The 15882-nt window shown below is 55.5% G+C and overlaps 2 protein-coding genes across 5 annotated transcripts in view; one reads left to right on the top strand and one right to left on the bottom strand.

The window, feature by feature from the left end:
- AP2A1 (adaptor related protein complex 2 subunit alpha 1) overlaps nt 1-6063 on the top strand; it is a 41703-nt gene extending 35640 nt beyond the window's left edge. Inside the window, exons 12-24 of one of the 2 annotated variants that reach the window (XM_032264501.1) lie at nt 165-262; nt 581-812; nt 906-1073; nt 1167-1327; nt 1693-1758; nt 2093-2149; nt 2256-2338; nt 2450-2539; nt 4389-4512; nt 4603-4719; nt 4815-4884; nt 5062-5196; nt 5620-6063. In XM_032264501.1, coding sequence (XP_032120392.1) covers nt 165-262; nt 581-812; nt 906-1073; nt 1167-1327; nt 1693-1758; nt 2093-2149; nt 2256-2338; nt 2450-2539; nt 4389-4512; nt 4603-4719; nt 4815-4884; nt 5062-5196; nt 5620-5697 — 1479 coding nt within the window. In that variant the 3' untranslated portion in view covers nt 5698-6063. The remainder of the gene's footprint in view (nt 1-164; nt 263-580; nt 813-905; nt 1074-1166; nt 1328-1692; nt 1759-2092; nt 2150-2255; nt 2339-2449; nt 2540-4388; nt 4513-4602; nt 4720-4814; nt 4885-5061; nt 5197-5619) is intronic. The other variant, XM_032264502.1, reaches the window with a different exon arrangement.
- On the bottom strand, nt 5823-13104 carry FUZ (fuzzy planar cell polarity protein). Of its 3 annotated transcripts, none has more exons than XM_032264517.1 (11): nt 12353-13104; nt 11958-12079; nt 11590-11674; nt 10813-10881; nt 10529-10633; nt 8290-8487; nt 8051-8146; nt 7643-7749; nt 7501-7565; nt 7347-7421; nt 5823-6323 (listed from the first exon to the last, which is right to left on the bottom strand). In XM_032264517.1, the coding sequence occupies exons 1-11, from the start codon at nt 12461-12463 to the stop codon at nt 6100-6102; spliced, it is 1257 nt and encodes a 418-aa protein (XP_032120408.1). In that variant the 5' UTR covers nt 12464-13104; the 3' UTR covers nt 5823-6099. The 3 variants fall into 3 exon arrangements, with proteins under 3 accessions (XP_032120408.1, XP_032120409.1, XP_032120410.1); XM_032264518.1 differs by lacking the exon at nt 5823-6323 and adding an exon at nt 6335-6563; XM_032264519.1 differs by lacking the exon at nt 5823-6323 and adding an exon at nt 6694-6716.
- Nucleotides 13105-15882: the final 2778 nt, after the last annotated feature.

Below are 15882 nucleotides of genomic sequence, written 5' to 3'. Positions count from 1 at the left end.
AGTTCGGGCTGGTTGCTCAACCTTTCTGTGCCTCAGTTTCCCCACTGATAACCCCACACGCAGCAGAACTTTGAGGGTTCCACCAGTCAGTAGGTGGCTGTGCCCAGTGCTCCCCAAGAGGGCACTCACTGTTGTCCTCGCGACGCCCCTCCCCTCCTGGCCAGGCGCTCCAGGCCCCCGCCTGTCATGAGAACATGGTGAAGGTCGGCGGCTACATCCTTGGGGAGTTTGGGAACCTGATTGCTGGGGACCCCCGCTCCAGGTGAGGGAGCCTGCGGGGGAACACATGCTTCTGAGGGGTCCAGGGTTTGGGGGACCCCCAGGAGTCTCAGAGCAGGCAGTGATGGGCTCACATCCTCTTGGCTTCCACCCCAACCCACCTAGCAGGGTAAGAGAAGACCTCAGTCCCAGGACTGTGGACAGAGTGTGACTGTAGCCCCTGCCAAGTGCCTGGGGAGGGCCACTCCCTTCTAGTGGCCTGGGGTCCTGGGACGGGTCCATCTGGGAAGGGGCACCTCTCGAGGGGGCTTCTGGGAGAGGCAGTGGAGCCCAGCCCTGCTGATGCCCACCCCGCACACAGCCCCCCGGTGCAGTTCTCTCTGCTCCACTCCAAGTTCCACCTGTGCAGCGTGGCGACGCGGGCGCTGCTGCTGTCCACCTACATCAAGTTCATCAACCTCTTTCCCGAGACCAAGGCCACCATCCAGGGCGTGCTGCGGGCCGGCTCCCAACTGCGCAATGCGGACGTGGAGCTGCAGCAGCGAGCCGTGGAGTACCTCACCCTCAGCTCGGTGGCCAGCACCGACGTCCTGGTCAGAGCCCTGTCCCCCACCCCACTTCCCTCCCCTCGCCCGCCCTCCCTTCCTTCTGACCGGAACTGACCTTCCCCACCCCGACCACACCAGGCCACGGTGCTGGAGGAGATGCCACCTTTCCCTGAGCGCGAGTCGTCCATCCTGGCCAAGCTGAAACGCAAGAAGGGGCCCGGGGCTGCCAGCGCCCTGGACGATGGCCGGAGAGACCCCAGCAGCAATGACATCAACGGGGGCGTAGAACCCACCCCTAGCACCGTGGTGAGTTCCCTGGGGTAGGCCTGCCAGGCTGCCTGGGGCTGGGTCTGGCCAGGGTGCCGCCTGTCCTCACCGTGACACCTATGCTCCCTGCAGTCGACGCCCTCGCCCTCCGCCGACCTCTTGGGGCTGCGGGCAGCCCCTCCCCCGGCAGCACCCCCTGCGTCTGCAGGTGCAGGGAACCTCCTGGTGGACGTCTTCGATGGGCCAGCCGCCCAGCCCAGCCTGGGTCCCACCCCCGAGGAGGCCTTCCTCAGGTAGCACCCCCTGGGCCTGGGCCCCTTCTCTCGGCCACCCCCAGGGCTGCCCCTTCTTGGCCTCTGCCCCCTTTTTCCCTGAGACCCTCTCCAGCCCCCAACTCGCTCCTCTCCCTCCTGATGCCTTCGCCAGCCCTGGCTGCTGCCTCCCCTGCCCCAGCCTCCCTGCTCGTGCCCCCCCTTTGCCACTCTGGACTCTGTTGTCCCTGGCCACCCTTTGTTTTCTCTTTTCCTGTCACCGTTTCTCAGCCTGCTCTTCCTTCTCTCTTTCCCTCCTCTCTCTCTCTTTTCGGCCCTCTTGCTGCCTCTCTGGGATTGGCTGCCTGCCACACCTGTCTTGTCTGCTCTGGGATTGGATGGCCCAGCGAGCTGGAGCCGCCTGCCCCCGAGAGCCCCATGGCTTTGCTGGCTGACCCAGCTCCAGCTGCTGAGTAAGGGGTGGCCTGGGGTAGGGCATGGGGGAGTAGACTCGGGTGTCCCAGGGAGAGTTAGGGGACTGGGAGCTCTTGTCAAGGGGTTCCTGGTGAGCAGCAGAGTCAGGGACTTGGAGGAAAGGGAAACGTGGTGTCTGCTGGTGCGGGAGCATGGGCCAGGGTTCCACTCCCATTCGAGGTCACTGCTGGATGGGTTTGAGGTTCTGCGAGGGGTCTGGGTATGTGGATCTGGGGTTTGGTCCTTTCAGGGCTTGTTGTCTCACACTCAGCTGCCCTGGGCCTTTGCCTCTCCCCAAGTCCCTTCCAATCTCACTCCGCTCCCTGCCTCCAGCCCAGGTCCTGAGGACATTGGCCCTCCCATTCCAGAAGCTGACGAATTGCTGAATAAGTGAGTCCTGGGAGAGGTGGGGGAGGGGAATGAGGACAGGTGCAGCGCCCAGGCCAGGTGCAGACTGGCACCCCGGTCATCCTGTGCCCCTGCCGCTCCCACCCAGGTTCGTGTGCAAGAACAACGGAGTCCTGTTCGAGAACCAGCTGCTGCAGATCGGAGTCAAGTCAGAGTTCCGGCAGAACCTGGGTACGTTCCGGGGGACTGTGGGGGCGGCTTGAAGGGAGACCTCAGCGTGGGTCGAGGCTGGGGAATGGTTAGAGGACTCAGATGGAGCTCCGCCTCCCCCACCTACTGCAGGCCGCATGTATCTCTTCTACGGCAACAAGACTTCGGTGCAGTTCCAGAATTTCTCGCCCACGGTCGTCCACCCGGGAGACCTCCAGACTCATATCCTGTCAGGCCTGGGCCAGCCCCCTGCCTCCAGCCCTACCCCAGGTCAGCCTTCCTCACCAAGGGGAAGCCCGAGGACCCAGGTCCACACTTGTCTTCAGCCCCTCTTGGGCATGTGGTTAGTTCTCAGAGTCAGCATCTGTAAGATGGGGGTGGGATTCCTTCCTCCAGGACAGGAGTTGACAAAGCAGTGGTGTGTGGGAGGCATGACTTCCAGAACTCCACCTGCTCCAGGCTTCAGTCTGTCCCTATCCGGCGCCTTCCGTGTCCTGGCATTATCCTCCACTGGGCTCCCTGCCATGATGCCAGCACCTCCTGCACTCAGGAGCCAGGCCTGCGGGTCCAGATGCTGACCAGGGCCTCCTGTGTGACCTGGGCTGAGTCACTTTGCCTCTCTGGGCCCCTGTCCCTACTGTGAAGTGTATGTAGACCCTCCTCTAACTCCTCATAGGGTTATTGTGATGATCACAGTGTCTGAAAAACCCGGAAGGGTGGCTGGAGGTGTCAGCTCCCCCTGTCCCTCCTGTGGACCTCCATTTCCACATTCATGAAACTGGAGGTGCTTGACCCCAAAACTACTACTTCTGGTCAGGCATAGTGGCTCACACCTGTAATCCCAACACTTTGAGAGGCCAGTGGATCATTGAGGTCAGGAGATCGAGACCAGCCTGGCCAACATGGTGAAACCTCATCTCCACTAAAAACCCAAAAATTAGCTGAGTGGTGGTGGTGCACGGCTGTAATCCCAGCTACTCGGGAGGCTGAGACAGGAAAGTCACTGGAGCCTGGGAGGCGGAGGTTGTGGTGAGCCAAGATCACGCCAGTGCACTCTAGTCTGGGCGACAGAGTGAGACCCTGTCTCAAAAACAGACAAACAAAAGCAAAACTCTTCCATCATTTCCAGAGGCTTCCAGCAGGCAGCTCCATGCCAGGCACGGGGTGGAGGCAGCGGTGAGAGAAGCCTGAGGCTCAGGCCTTCCCGTGGGTTACTGATGTGGATGCAAATGTTGATGACACTAATTGCTGCCATCTTTGTATACCTGCCATGTGCCATGCACACAGACAAGTACTTATAGTGGATTCTTTTTTTTATTATTATTTCTATTTTTATAGAGATGGGGCCTCACTATGTTGCGCAGGCTAGTCTCAGACTCCTGGGCTCAGTGATCCTCCCCACCTTGGCCTCTCAAAGTGCTGGATTACAGGCGTGCGCCACCACAACTGGCTGGATTATTTCGTCAACTCCTGAGGACAGTTTATTTTTTTTTTTTTTCCTTTATCTGGAAAGCTAAGCCTTGAAGCACCTGAGGACATTTTATACGTGTCCTTTTGTTGAGACAGGGCCTCACTCACCCATGCTGGAGTGCAGTGGCATGAACACTGCTCACTTCAGCCTCTGGGTCAAGGCATCCTCCTGCCTCAGCCCCCCGAGTAGTTGGGATCACAGGTGCACATCACCACACCCGGTTAATTGTTTTGTAGAGATGGGGTCTTGTCATGTTGCCCAGGCTTACACATGTCCAGAGGCTGAGAGGTTAAGTGCCTTGCCCACAGCCACTCAGGTGGTAAGAGCTGGTATGCAAACCCAAATCCGCCTCCAGAGCCAATATTCTTGTCTCATTGCGGTGCGACGTTGTGGAAGGCCAAAGGAGGCACCTAGGGGGTGCCTCAGAGGTTTCCACAGTATGCACTTTGTAATTGAACCTCGTAGGATTGAGTCCAGGATTGCATGGTGGGGTCCCTCAAAGGCCTGCAGGTGGGAGCTGCCGGGAGCTCTGGGGATCCTGACCCAGACCTCCCAGGGGCCCGCCTCCTCTGTCTGGCTTCCTTGACCCCTGGCGTGCACAGCTGGCTGTGCAGACCAAGCGCGTGGCGGCGCAGGTGGACGGCGGCGCGCAGGTGCAGCAGGTGCTCAACATCGAGTGTCTGCGGGACTTCCTGACGCCCCCGCTGCTGTCTGTGCGCTTCCGGTGAGTCGGGCGCTGCTCGGCCGGGGGGGGGGGGGGGGGGGGCCCGGCGGGGGGGCGGGGCCTGACGGAGTCTCCTCTCCACCCCACCAGGTACGGTGGCGCCCCCCAAGCCCTCACCCTGAAGCTCCCAGTGACCATCAACAAGTTCTTCCAGCCCACAGAAATGGCGGCCCAGGATTTTTTCCAGCGCTGGAAGCAGCTGAGCCTGTGAGGGGTGGGGAGGGGGCGGAGCTAAAGCCGCGCCTCCGGGTGGGCAGGCCCGGGCCGTCCAGGTCCCTGACTTGAACCTTCGTGGTCTCCAGCCCTCAACAGGAGGCGCAGAAAATCTTCAAAGCCAACCACCCCATGGACGCAGAAGTTACTAAGGCCAAGGTGAGAGACCGCGGGCGTGTTCGCCGGCCCATGGCCGCTTTGCTTCTCTGAGCCTCTGTTTTCCCATCTGTAAAGTGGGGCCAATTCCCATCCCCAAGGGTTTTTGGGATCTGGGATGCCGCTGTGTGGTAGCTAACAGCTCTGGCCTTCTCTGACGGCGGCCCCCCTCCCTCCCAGCTTCTGGGGTTTGGTTCTGCTCTCCTGGACAATGTGGACCCCAACCCTGAGAACTTCGTGGGGGCGGGGATCATCCAGACTAAAGCCCTGCAGGTGGGCTGTCTGCTCCGGCTGGAGCCCAACGCCCAGGCCCAGGTGAGTGCTGCTGTGGGCCGCCTGAGGCCGGCAGGAAGGCTGCCTGTCCCCTCTGCGCCCCACCCCTCCTGCCTCACTGTTCTTTAATTCACGTTCCCCGCTTTGACCCTCCTCTCGCGTCTCTTTGTCCACTTTTCTTCCTCTTTATCCATCAATCTTCTCTCCTGCCTCCATCCTCTGGTCTTCCTCTCCTTTTCCATCCCTCCCTGATTTCTACCTTTCCATATCCTTTCCACCTTTCTCTCTCCCTCATCTTTTATAATTTCCCTCCTCTCTGGCTCCTCTGTTGATTTCATTCTGACTTTCTTCTCTCCTGTGTCTTGTATCGGCTTTCTGGCCCCTTTATCCTTCTATCTCCCTTGTGTCCCCACTTCCCTGGGCTCCCCATCCCCTCTGAGTTCTGCCCCCAATGCCCCGACCCAGATGTACCGGCTGACCCTGCGCACCAGCAAGGAGTCTGTCTCCCGTCACCTGTGTGAGCTGCTAGCGCAGCAGTTCTGAGCCCTCGACTCTGCCCCCGGGGATGTGGCCGGCACCGGGCAGCCCCTTGGACTGAGGCAACTTTGGTGGATGAGGTGGATGGGGGACCTCCACTGGTGACAGAGAAGACCCCAGGGGTTGGGAGATGCCTGGGACCTTCCTCCAGCCTTTTGTATTTTTATTTTTGTTCATCTGCTGCTGTTTACATTCTGGGGGGTCAGGGGGAGCCCCCTCCCTCCCTTTCCCCCCCAAGCACAGAGGGGAGAGGGGCCAGGGAAGTGGATGCCTCCTCCCCTCCCACCCCACCCTGTCATAGCCCCTCCTACCCCCTCCCCATCCAGGGGCTGTGTATTATTGTGAGCGAATAAAAACAGAGAGGCGCTAACAGCCCCATGTCTGTGTCCATCACCCACTGCTAGGTAGTCAAAGAAGCGGGGTGAGGGCATGCAGAGTGTGGGTGGCCAAACTTCGCAGCCCATGGGTAGGACTCTGAGGAGACAGCAGCAGCAGCAGCCGCCGAAGCCCCAGCTGCAGGGCCACCAGACGCACTCCTGAGCCTGGTTCCTCGGTCCCTAACACCAGGTAGCAGGCTCTGGGCAGCTGGGCCTGGTGGAACGCATCTTCCGTCTTCTCTGGTGACCCTGGCTCTGGGGAAAGGACAGGAGGCACTGAGGTGACAAGTAGCATGTTAACCTTCGGAAGCCACACCCCATCCTGGGTCCAAGTTCTGAAACACATGGGGTCTCTGAGCACAGGCTTTGGGAGCCTCCTGCCAGGTAAGGGCTTCAGGGCTCCAGCTGGCCATCAGCAACCTGAAGACCAGGACTCTCTAGCTCAGCTCACCCTCTTCCTCTTTCTCTGCCTTGGCCCTCATTTTTCTGGGGAAGCTGTGCAGCCGTGGACGATCCTCTTAACAACACACGTGGCAAACACAGCAGCAACACAGGAGCTCCAGTAGCCTCCTCCAGGAGCCACCCACCCCACTGTCCCAGGCGGGTGGAGGGAGGCCGGTAGGGGCAGGGAGAGGTGGAGTCACACAGCTAGGAAGGGGTGCAGCCTCCTGAGATGGAGCTCTTGACCACTGTGCTGCATTAATCGGGCCTCACTGGGGTCGTGGTGCCATCCCAGGTCCTGTCCTTTTTCTCTCTCGGGCCTTAATGGGTTCTATGACAATTTTTCCTTTTTAACCTGGAATCTGTGAAATCCTCCCCCATCCCTCCCAGCCTATCAGCAAAGCCTGTGCTTTCGGCAGTAGTGCAGAGTACTGGACTGTGGCTATGGGAGCCAGATCCCTTGTGTTCAAATATGGCTCTACCACTTATGAGCTGGGCCTCAGTTTCCTCATCTGTAAAATGGGAATGATGAGGTAACAGGATAGTCCTCATCTGTGACGATGAAGTGACTTCATTCTTTTATTACCTACAAAGGCACTGGCCAGAGGTGAGATCTCAGTGCCAATTATTGTTAACTATGGCTCAGGAGGTTCTGAAGCCAGGCAGGAACTTCCCTTCCCCTCCCTCCTCTGGGTCAATGCTCAGTTCTCAAGGAAAACCACTTCCCCGTGGCCTAGGCATGCTGGGTTCCTCCAACCCCACCGCCTACTCCCACTTTGTGCCATCTGGGACTCGGTGTCCCGCCTGCGCAGTCGGAGGACTGTCCCTGCCGCTCACCTGGTGGGAAGTGCGTGGAGGTGACCAGGGTGTAGAAGTTTCGGAGGAGGCGCCGGCGCTGTTCTGGGGAAGGCTCTGCGGGGAGGAAAAGGCGGTGATGCAGAGCCCCTCTTCGGCCTGCGCCCCTCCTGACCCTGTCCCTGCCCTCAGTCACCTTTATCCCCCAAGGGCTCCACAGTGAAGAGGCAGCGTTTCAGTTCCAGGTGGAGGAGCAGCAGCCTGTGGGAAAGGGAAGGGTTGTCATGGCTAGGGAAGAGGACATGATCCCCAACACACTCCCTCCATCCGAGCCTTACCCGAGGATGTCTGTGTGGAGGGGGAAGCCAATGGGCAGCGCTCGGGGTCCCAGCGGCAGACAGGCCCGCAGCGGGTCCAGCAGCGGCTGCCACCAGCGCTCCAAAAGCTGCGGGGGGCGTGGTCATGGGAAGGCGGAGCCGGGGAGGGGGGAAGGCAGGAGGGGCGTGGTCAATCGGGAGGGCGTGGCCTACACGAAGAGAGGAGGGCTGAGGGCAGAAGGGACTAGAGAAGGGGCGAGGCTTGCAAGCACAGAGGCCACGCGTGATTGGCCGATCTTGGGGGATTGATTGGCGCGCAGTCCAAGAGGGGTCCGGGAAAGAAGCCGCTGGCAGGGCAGCGTGGTGGGGTAAGGGCCTTGCGGGTAGAGAATGTCCTAAGGGGGAAAGCGGGACGTGGAGCGGGTTCACCTGTGGATACAACTGGCTGAGGGGTGGGCTCGGTCCGCAGAGCAGACACAGCTCCAGGCTTGGCAGCAGCGTCAGCGTCAGGAGCCGGTGTGGGATCTGAAGCAGGGCACAGGCTGGGACTGACCGCGGCCCCGGCCCCTTCCATCGCAGATCCCGCCTCCTCGCGACTTGGTCCGCAGGTCCCATCCCTCCGCCCCGCTCGCAGGGCTCACCTCCCCCTGCCCGCCCCACCCGCTCACCGTGGGGCTCCCGTGCGGCAAGTACACTGGGTAGTCGCGAGCGGTCTGCGGCGGTAGGGACCCCACCAGCCAGGGGAGCAGCACGGCCTCGGGCGTCCCCAGCCGCCACCAACCTTCTGTTGCCGCCACCACCCGGCCCGACACCACCAGACTGACGAAGGCCGTGCCCGCGGCCTCAGCGAACCCGGAGAGGGCTTCCTGGGTAAGGGAGGCAGGGGGACCAGGAGTCAGCAGACAGGCGCAGGGGGTGGCAGCGACTTCCCAGGTGGGCAGGGGATGGACAGAGACCCACGGCCAGCCCCGAGCTCGCGGAGTGGCCATGCTCCTGCACCTCACCCTCTCTGAGCCTGAGTTCCTTCACCTTCACACGAAGTCACATCCCCAACTCACACTGCGAAGTCTGATTAAACACCTAGCCTGGGCCGGACAGCTGTGGCTCACGCCTGTAATCCCAGCACTTTGGGAGGCCAAGGCGGGTGGATCACGAGGTCAAGAGATCAAGACCATCCTGGCCAACAGAGTGAAACCCCATCTCTACTAGAAATTTAAAAATTAGCTGGGTGTGGTGGTGCACACCTGTAGTTCCAGCTACTTGGGAGGCAGAGGCAGGGGAATCGCTTGAACCCGGGAGGCAGAGGTTGCAGTGAGCCGAGATTGTGCCACTGCACCCCAGCCTGGTGACACAGCCAGACTCCATCTTTTTTTTTTTTTTTTTTTTTTTTTTTGAGACGGAGTTTCGCTCTCGTTACCCAGGCTGGAGTGCAATGGCGCGATCTCGGCTCACCGCAACCTCCGCCTCCTGGGTTCAGGCAATTCTCCTGCCTCAGCCTCCTGAGTAGCTGGGATTACAGGCACGCACCACCATGCCCAGCTGATTTTTTGTATTTTTAGTAGAGACGGGGTTTCACCATGTTGACCAGGATGGTCTCGATCTCTTGACCTCGTGATCCACCCGCCTCGGCCTCCCAAAGTGCTGGGATTACAGGCTTGAGCCACCGCGCCCGGCCCAGACTCCATCTTAAAAAAAAACCCAACCTAGCCTGAGTGGGCAAACTGAAGCTAATTAACGTAACTGCAGCAGCTACCCTTCATAGAGTCCTGTTACATGCCCAGTAAGCGCCATCAGCAACGTGGAGAAGCCAAGTCACCTGCTGAGAAGTCACACTGCTGGGAGGTTCCCACACCAGGCAAGTCTGCAAGAGCAGTATTTAAGGAGTAGAAGCTAGAGATCCGAGAGGTGGGAGGAAGAGCATGTATCCAGACTGGAAAGTTGTTGGGATCTGTGGGGCCCCTGAGGCAGCTGGATGGAGGTAGATTTGTGGATTTAGTAACAGGTTAGGGGGCGCCATGTGCCACAGGCCTTCAAACACCAGGCTGAGGGGCTGGGACCTTGTCTTTGGGAAGGTGGAGGCTGCCAGAGGGCTGTGAGCAGGAAAGGGGTAGGGCCAGCTCTGGGTATAGTAGGATTCTTCTGGTGGCAGGGTGTGATGGCTCACACCTGTAATCCTAGCACTTTGGGAGGCCAAGGTGGGAGGATTTCTTGAGCCCAGGAGTTCGAGACCAGCCTGGGCAACTTAGTGAGACAACTGTCCCCAACCCCAGCCCATCTCTTAAAAAAAAAAATAGGTGAACGCGGTGGCACATGCCTGTAGTCTCAGCTACTGGGGAGGCTGAGATGAGAGGATCACTTGAGTCCAGGAATTCAAGGCTTCAGTGAGCTATGACCGAGCCACTGCGCTCCAGCCTGGACAACAGAGCAAGATCCTGTCTTACAAAAGAAAGAAAGATGGCCAGGCACAGTGGCTTATGCCTGTAATCCCAGCACTTTGGGAGGCTGAGGCAGGTAGATCACTTGAGGTCAGGAGTTTGAGACCAGCCTGACCAACATGTCAAAACCCCATCTCTACTAAAAATACAAAAAATTAGCCAGGCATGGCAGTAAGCACCTGTAATCCCAGCGACTGGGGAGGCTGAGGCAGAAGAATGGCTTGAACCCAGGAGGCAGAGCCTACAGTGAGCCAAGATCTCGCTACTGCACTATAGCGTGGGTGACAGTGTGAGACTCTGTCTCAAAAAAAAAGGAAAAGGAAAAGGAAAAGAAAGATTCTGGGAGCACGTGGGAATAGGACTGGAAGCTGAGAGGATAGCAGAAGGTTGGGTCAATGGTCCAGAAGAAAGAGGATGAGGACTCAGCCAGGGCCAGAGGAGCAGGTGTAAGTTTCCATAGCATCCCCAGTACCTGCAAGAGGGTCCCCTCTGGTGGAATCACACAGTCTACACACTGGGTCAGGTCCCCGATGAGCTCCGAATCCCCTAGGAAGCTGTCGATCAGGCAGTAACTGGCCTAGCAGAGGAAGAAGGGACCAGCCTAGGATTCAGGTGGACCCAGGGCCAGGGTCAGACAACCAACTTGCCCCAAGAACCTGTGGGACCAGGCTGCCCCAGGGACTGCTGGGAGCTGTAGTTTCCAAATGGCAATGCTCAGGTATCCTAACTTCCCACCGTCATGTCCTGCAGCCTCACCCTCAAGTCCTTCTTCAGTCTCTCCACGTTGCGGATATTGGTCAGTTCTTCAAGTCCCACAAGAAGGACCTAGAAGAACCACATAGGAGAGGAAGGGCCCTGGGCAACTGGTTCTCAGAGAGGACGGGCTTGGACTCAAACTCCTAGGTCTGAAGGAAGAGGGGGCTGGGACTCCCGCTCTTAGGTCTTGGGGGTCAAGATTCCTGGGTTCTGGCAGGGCGCGGTGGCACATGCCTGTAATCCCAGCACTTTGGGAGGCCGAGATGGACGGATCACTTGAGGTTGGGAGTTTCAGATCAGCCTGGCCAACATGGTGAAACCTCATTTCTACAAAAAATACAAAAAGGCCGGGCGTGGTGGCTCATGCCTGTAATCCAAGCACTTTGGAGGCCAAGGCAGGCGGATCACCTGAGGTCAGGAGTTCAAGACCAGCCTGATCAACATGGGGAAACCCCCTCTGTAAAAAAAAAAAAAAAAAATACAAAAATTAGCTGGGCATGGTGGTATGTACCTGTAATCCCAGCTACTCGGGAAGCTGAGGCATGAGAATCGCTTGAACCTGGGAGGCAGAGGTTGCAGTGAGCCAAGATCAGGCCACTGCACTCCAGCCTGGGCAACAGAGCAAGACTCCATCTCCAAAAAAAAAAAATTCCTGTTTTCTGAGGGAGGAAGTGGTCTTTGGTGGTCTGGACTCCTACCCAAGTCTGAGGGAAAAGGATGCTGGATGCTGAGATCTCAGATTCCTGGTTTGGGGAGAAAAGGATTGGGGATTCTCACCATGGCTCCAAACACCATTTGGAGTAGTCTCTCCAGCCTCAGCTCAGAGATGCCCACCTCAGATGACAGAACAATAAGGGTGATGCTGTGGAGTGGAAGTGAGAAGGAAGAGCGAGTCAAGGCCTGGGGAACCAGGAAGGGGTATGTTGGAGTCTGCCCATTGATCCTAGAATGCCGGATACAACCTCCCTCAGCCCAACCTGCCTTTCTTATAGAGAACAGCAGGGATCAAAGAGGGTAACTGGCTTGCTAAAGATCCCATAGCCAAATTAACAGCTGGCTTTAGAGAACCGGAGGGCCTCGGAGGTCATCTTTTACAGGGACTATAACCCAGGCCCTGTCCCTGTCCCACGTTCCCGCCTGGGGACCTGTCATGGAAGCTTTTCCACACCACGGTCGTGTTCTCGGTCCTTGCAGAGCTCAGCTGCACCTCCAGATTCTGCCCGAACATGTGGACTCCATTGAGAGAACCGATGACAGAGAACGGGAGCTAAGGAGGAGTAAGGCACATCAGACCGTAGCCTGCCCCCCCCCCCCCCCCGCCATCTCCTCCTTTTTGGAATCCAAGTGTGCCAGCTCCCAGCCCCATCCTCTTTCTATATGTCCTGGCAGTGTCTCTTTGGGGAACCAGGCTTACTGGTCCATTGCCTCCTCGGTCCTACAAAACTCAACACTGAAACTTCCCCAGCCCCTACTGCCTTGAAGACCCAGAGTCAAAACACCGAACCCCCTTCGGTTTAGATACAGGCGTCCAAGGCCCCACCTGCTGACGGGCGGGGGCGCCGCCGCGGCTGCTCCTGCAGAACAGGGGGACCCCGCTGGAGGCCGCGAGGCACAGCAGATGCACGGTGCCGCCCGTCCCTTCCTCCCCCATTTAGGACTCCCACCGCAGCCCCCACGTGGGGACTGTCAGTGCCGGTCTTGGAGCATGCCGGCAATCACAGTAACTCGGTCTGCGGTCGGGAGCCGCCAGAGGGCGAGATGGGGAGCCGACTGGAACGGGATTAACTTCCCGCCTTCTTCATCCAACTCAGACCCTCAAACCCTATTCAGGCACCTCCCCCAAACCCGTTAAGTTCTCTTCCGCCCCAGCCGGAAGTCATAGTACCCCTAACAAAGATGGCGGCTAATTGAATTTACAAAGCTTTTTAGTTTCTCCGAGGAGGTAAGGCGAACCAAGAGGCCGGATTGAAGATGATGACTGCGCCAAGGCCTTGCCTATACACCATCCTGTAGACTTTGATGATTTACATTCTAAACGGAAAAAACAGTTGTGCCGCGATCAAAGATTGCGACGATCCCAAGGCGTTGCCTAGCAACCACATTCCGTCTACGTTTCCATTTTGAAGTAGTAAACAGTGTGCCCTACTCAAAAGTGGCGACCGTGGGGCGTTGCCAAGCAACCACCATTCAGTCCGATTTCCATTCCAAGGCTGTAAACGGCTGTGCCCTACTCAAAGATGGCGGCACATCGAAGTCCGACCACCCCTCCTTAGTGCGAAATCGAGAAAAACATCGTCTCCCCTCCCAACCTTCGACGGTGGTTGAGTCCGGCGAGCGTTGCCTAGTAACCACCAAAATAGATGGTTGTTTTTGTTATTAGAAAAAAGAAAACAAGGAAATCCTTTATTTTCCAGAATGATAAAAATAACATTATTTGTGCAATGAATTATGCATGTTAACATACCATGTACAATGTGAAGATATCTCATCCCCAATTTTTTTCCTAAAATACAGTCTAACGTAGAATATTAATGTTTTCACAAATATTATTAGTATATTAACATTTCCATATTTTCTTTTTTCCCATAAAAGGTATGTCTGTTTCATCTTAATAATGTGCTTTTATAATCCATTTTATGGTTATGACAAATTGATTTGACCAGTTCTGTATTGATGTACATTAGGTTGTTGAACACCTCCAGACTAAACAACTAGTGCTGGCCAACTAGTGACTTTCTAAGATGCCCTTATAAATATTTTTATTATTTTATACAGGTAGTGTTTACTTGTAATTATAAATGTGTTTATGATTCATTTCGCCCTTCCCCTTCCCTCTTGCAAATCAATCTATCTTTCTAGCATAATTTTTAATTTTCCTACTTCCTAAAGTACATTCTTTTCTTTCTTTTTTAGGGGGGTTGTGGGAAGGGACAGGGTCTCGCTTTGTCGCCCAGGCTGGAGTACAGTGGCGTGATCTCGGCTCACTGCAACCTCCGTCTCCCAGGTTCAAGCGATTCTCCTGCCTCAGCCTCCTGAGTAGCTGGGATTACAGGTGTGCACCACGATGTCCGACTAATTTTTGTATTTTTGTAGAGATGGGGTGTCACCATGTTGCCCAGGCTGCTGTCGAACTCCTGGGCTCAAGTCATCCATCCACATTGGCCTCTCAAAGTGTGGGGACTACAGGCTGGAGCCACCACGCCTGGCCTAGGTACCATTTTAATCTTCCTTCATGCCTATTGATCTTTTTTTTTTTTTTTCCTTTCTCTGGGTTACTTTTCTTTATATGTTTATTAAAATTTTAGTTACACAGGCATAAAAAAGGAGGGAGCTGTTCTAGATTAAAATAAACTTGAGATATAATGTCTAAATATGTGTATGGTCTTTGGATCTGATACAAATAAAGCAATTGTAAAAACACATTTTGGGACAATTGGAATATTTGAATACACACTTACTGTTAGATGATACTAAGAAACAAGTTAATTTAATTACCAGTGACAATGGTTTACTAGTTATGTAAAAATATTCTCATTAAATTGGAAAGATGCCTGCCAAGCACACAGGGGTAAAATGATATGATTGTACTGATTTGCTTTAAAAGGCTTCAGCAAGTAAGACTCTTTTTTTTTTTCGTCTTGAGACTCTTAAAAAAAAGCTTCAGGAGGCCAAGTGCAGTGGCTCACGCCTGTTATTCTAGCACTCTAGGAGGCCAAAGCAGGTGCATCCCCTGAGGTCAGGAGTTCGAGACCAGCCTGGCGAAGAAGGTAAAACCTCGTCTCTACTAAAAATACAAAATTTTGCTGGGTATGGTGGCGCATACCTGTAGTCCCAGCTACTTAGGAGGTTGAGGGAGGAGAATCACTTGAACCCAGGAAGCAGAGGCTGCAGTGAGCCGAGACAGCACCACTGCACTCCAGCCTGGGTGACAGAGTGAGATTTTTGTCGAAAAAAAAATGTAACATGATAAAGATAAAATGCTATATCATTGGGCTTTCTGTAAGCACTTTTCAATTGGTGAAGATTATGGGGCTTTTTTGTTGTTGAGACGGAATCTGGCTCTATCGCCAGGCTGGAGTGCAGTGGCACGATGTCGCCTCACTGCAACTTCCGCCTCCCGCGTTCAAGCGATTCTCCTGCCTCAGCCTCCCAAGTAGCTGGGATTACAGGCACCCACCACTATGCCGGCTAATTTTTGTATTTTTAGTAGAGACGGGATTTCACCATGTTGGCCAAGATGGTCTCGATCTCCTTACCTCATGCTCTGCACATCTCGGTTCCCAAAGTCGTGGGAGTACAGGCGTGAGCCACGGTGCGCGTCCCTGGTCAGGTTCCTTTCTATTAAAAGAAATATAAAGTAGCAGGACACGGTGGCTCACGCCTGTAATCCCAGCTCTTTGGGAAGCCAAGGCAGGAGCATCGCTTCAACCCAGGAGTTTGAGACAGGCCAGGACAACATAGCGAGACCCCACCTCTACAAAAACATTAAAAATTAGTCGGGAGTGGTGGTGCGTGGCGGTGGTCCTAGCTGCTGCAGAGGCAGGAGAGTGACTTCAGTGCTGTAAGTAGAGGCTGCAGTGAGCCAAGATTGGGCCACTGCACTCCAGCCTGCACAACAGACAGAGACCCTGTCTCAAAAAATAAAATTTAAACTAAAAAGATGATAATAATGAAGTGTTTCTATTTTTCTATGCTGTTATTCATCGGTAAGATTTATTTGTGTAGTACATTTCTGTCAACAAGCACGCTAGAAAGATTCTCCCAGTTCGTGTTATATTTTTCAACTTGCTTTATGCAGTCTTTTGCGGACAAGTTAATATTTTACGTATTCTGACTTTGCTAAGAAACTCCATGGCAGTCATTAGGATTTTTTTCCTTCAGATAGTTTTCGTGTTTTATTTGTTGCACTTACATTTTTAATCCACCTGGAATGTATTTATGTTCTAGGCTAGTTTCTGGCTCCTCGCCCGGAAAACAACGCTCAGGTGTTGCTTAGCAACCCTTGCACTTGGGTTCTTGTTCAGCTTCTTTTCAGGGGAAAACTACTGCCCTCGCTTCCAAGTTCAGGGC

The sequence above is a fragment of the Sapajus apella genome, unplaced genomic scaffold, assembly GCF_009761245.1.
Source record: "Sapajus apella isolate SASKATOON/1434 unplaced genomic scaffold, GSC_monkey_1.0 scaffold144, whole genome shotgun sequence".
Classification (NCBI taxonomy): domain Eukaryota; kingdom Metazoa; phylum Chordata; class Mammalia; order Primates; family Cebidae; genus Sapajus; species Sapajus apella.
The sequence above is the reverse complement of the archived record's forward strand: the minus strand, read 5'-3'. Positions and strand labels throughout refer to the sequence as shown.

What these genes read in the sequence shown, in the direction of transcription:
- FUZ (XM_032264517.1), bottom strand. Translation starts at nt 12,463, where the DNA reads ATGGGGGAGGAAGGGACGGGCGGCACCGTGCATCTGCTGTGCCTCGCG. An exon ending in GCGCCCCCGCCCGTCAGCAG is followed by an intron (nt 12,080 to 12,352) that starts GTGGGGCCTTGG and finishes ACTCCTCCTTAG; the next exon opens with CTCCCGTTCTCTGTCATCGG. An exon ending in GGAGCCCTTGGGGGATAAAG is followed by an intron (nt 7,422 to 7,500) that starts GTGACTGAGGGC and finishes TCCTCCCCGCAG; the next exon opens with AGCCTTCCCCAGAACAGCGC.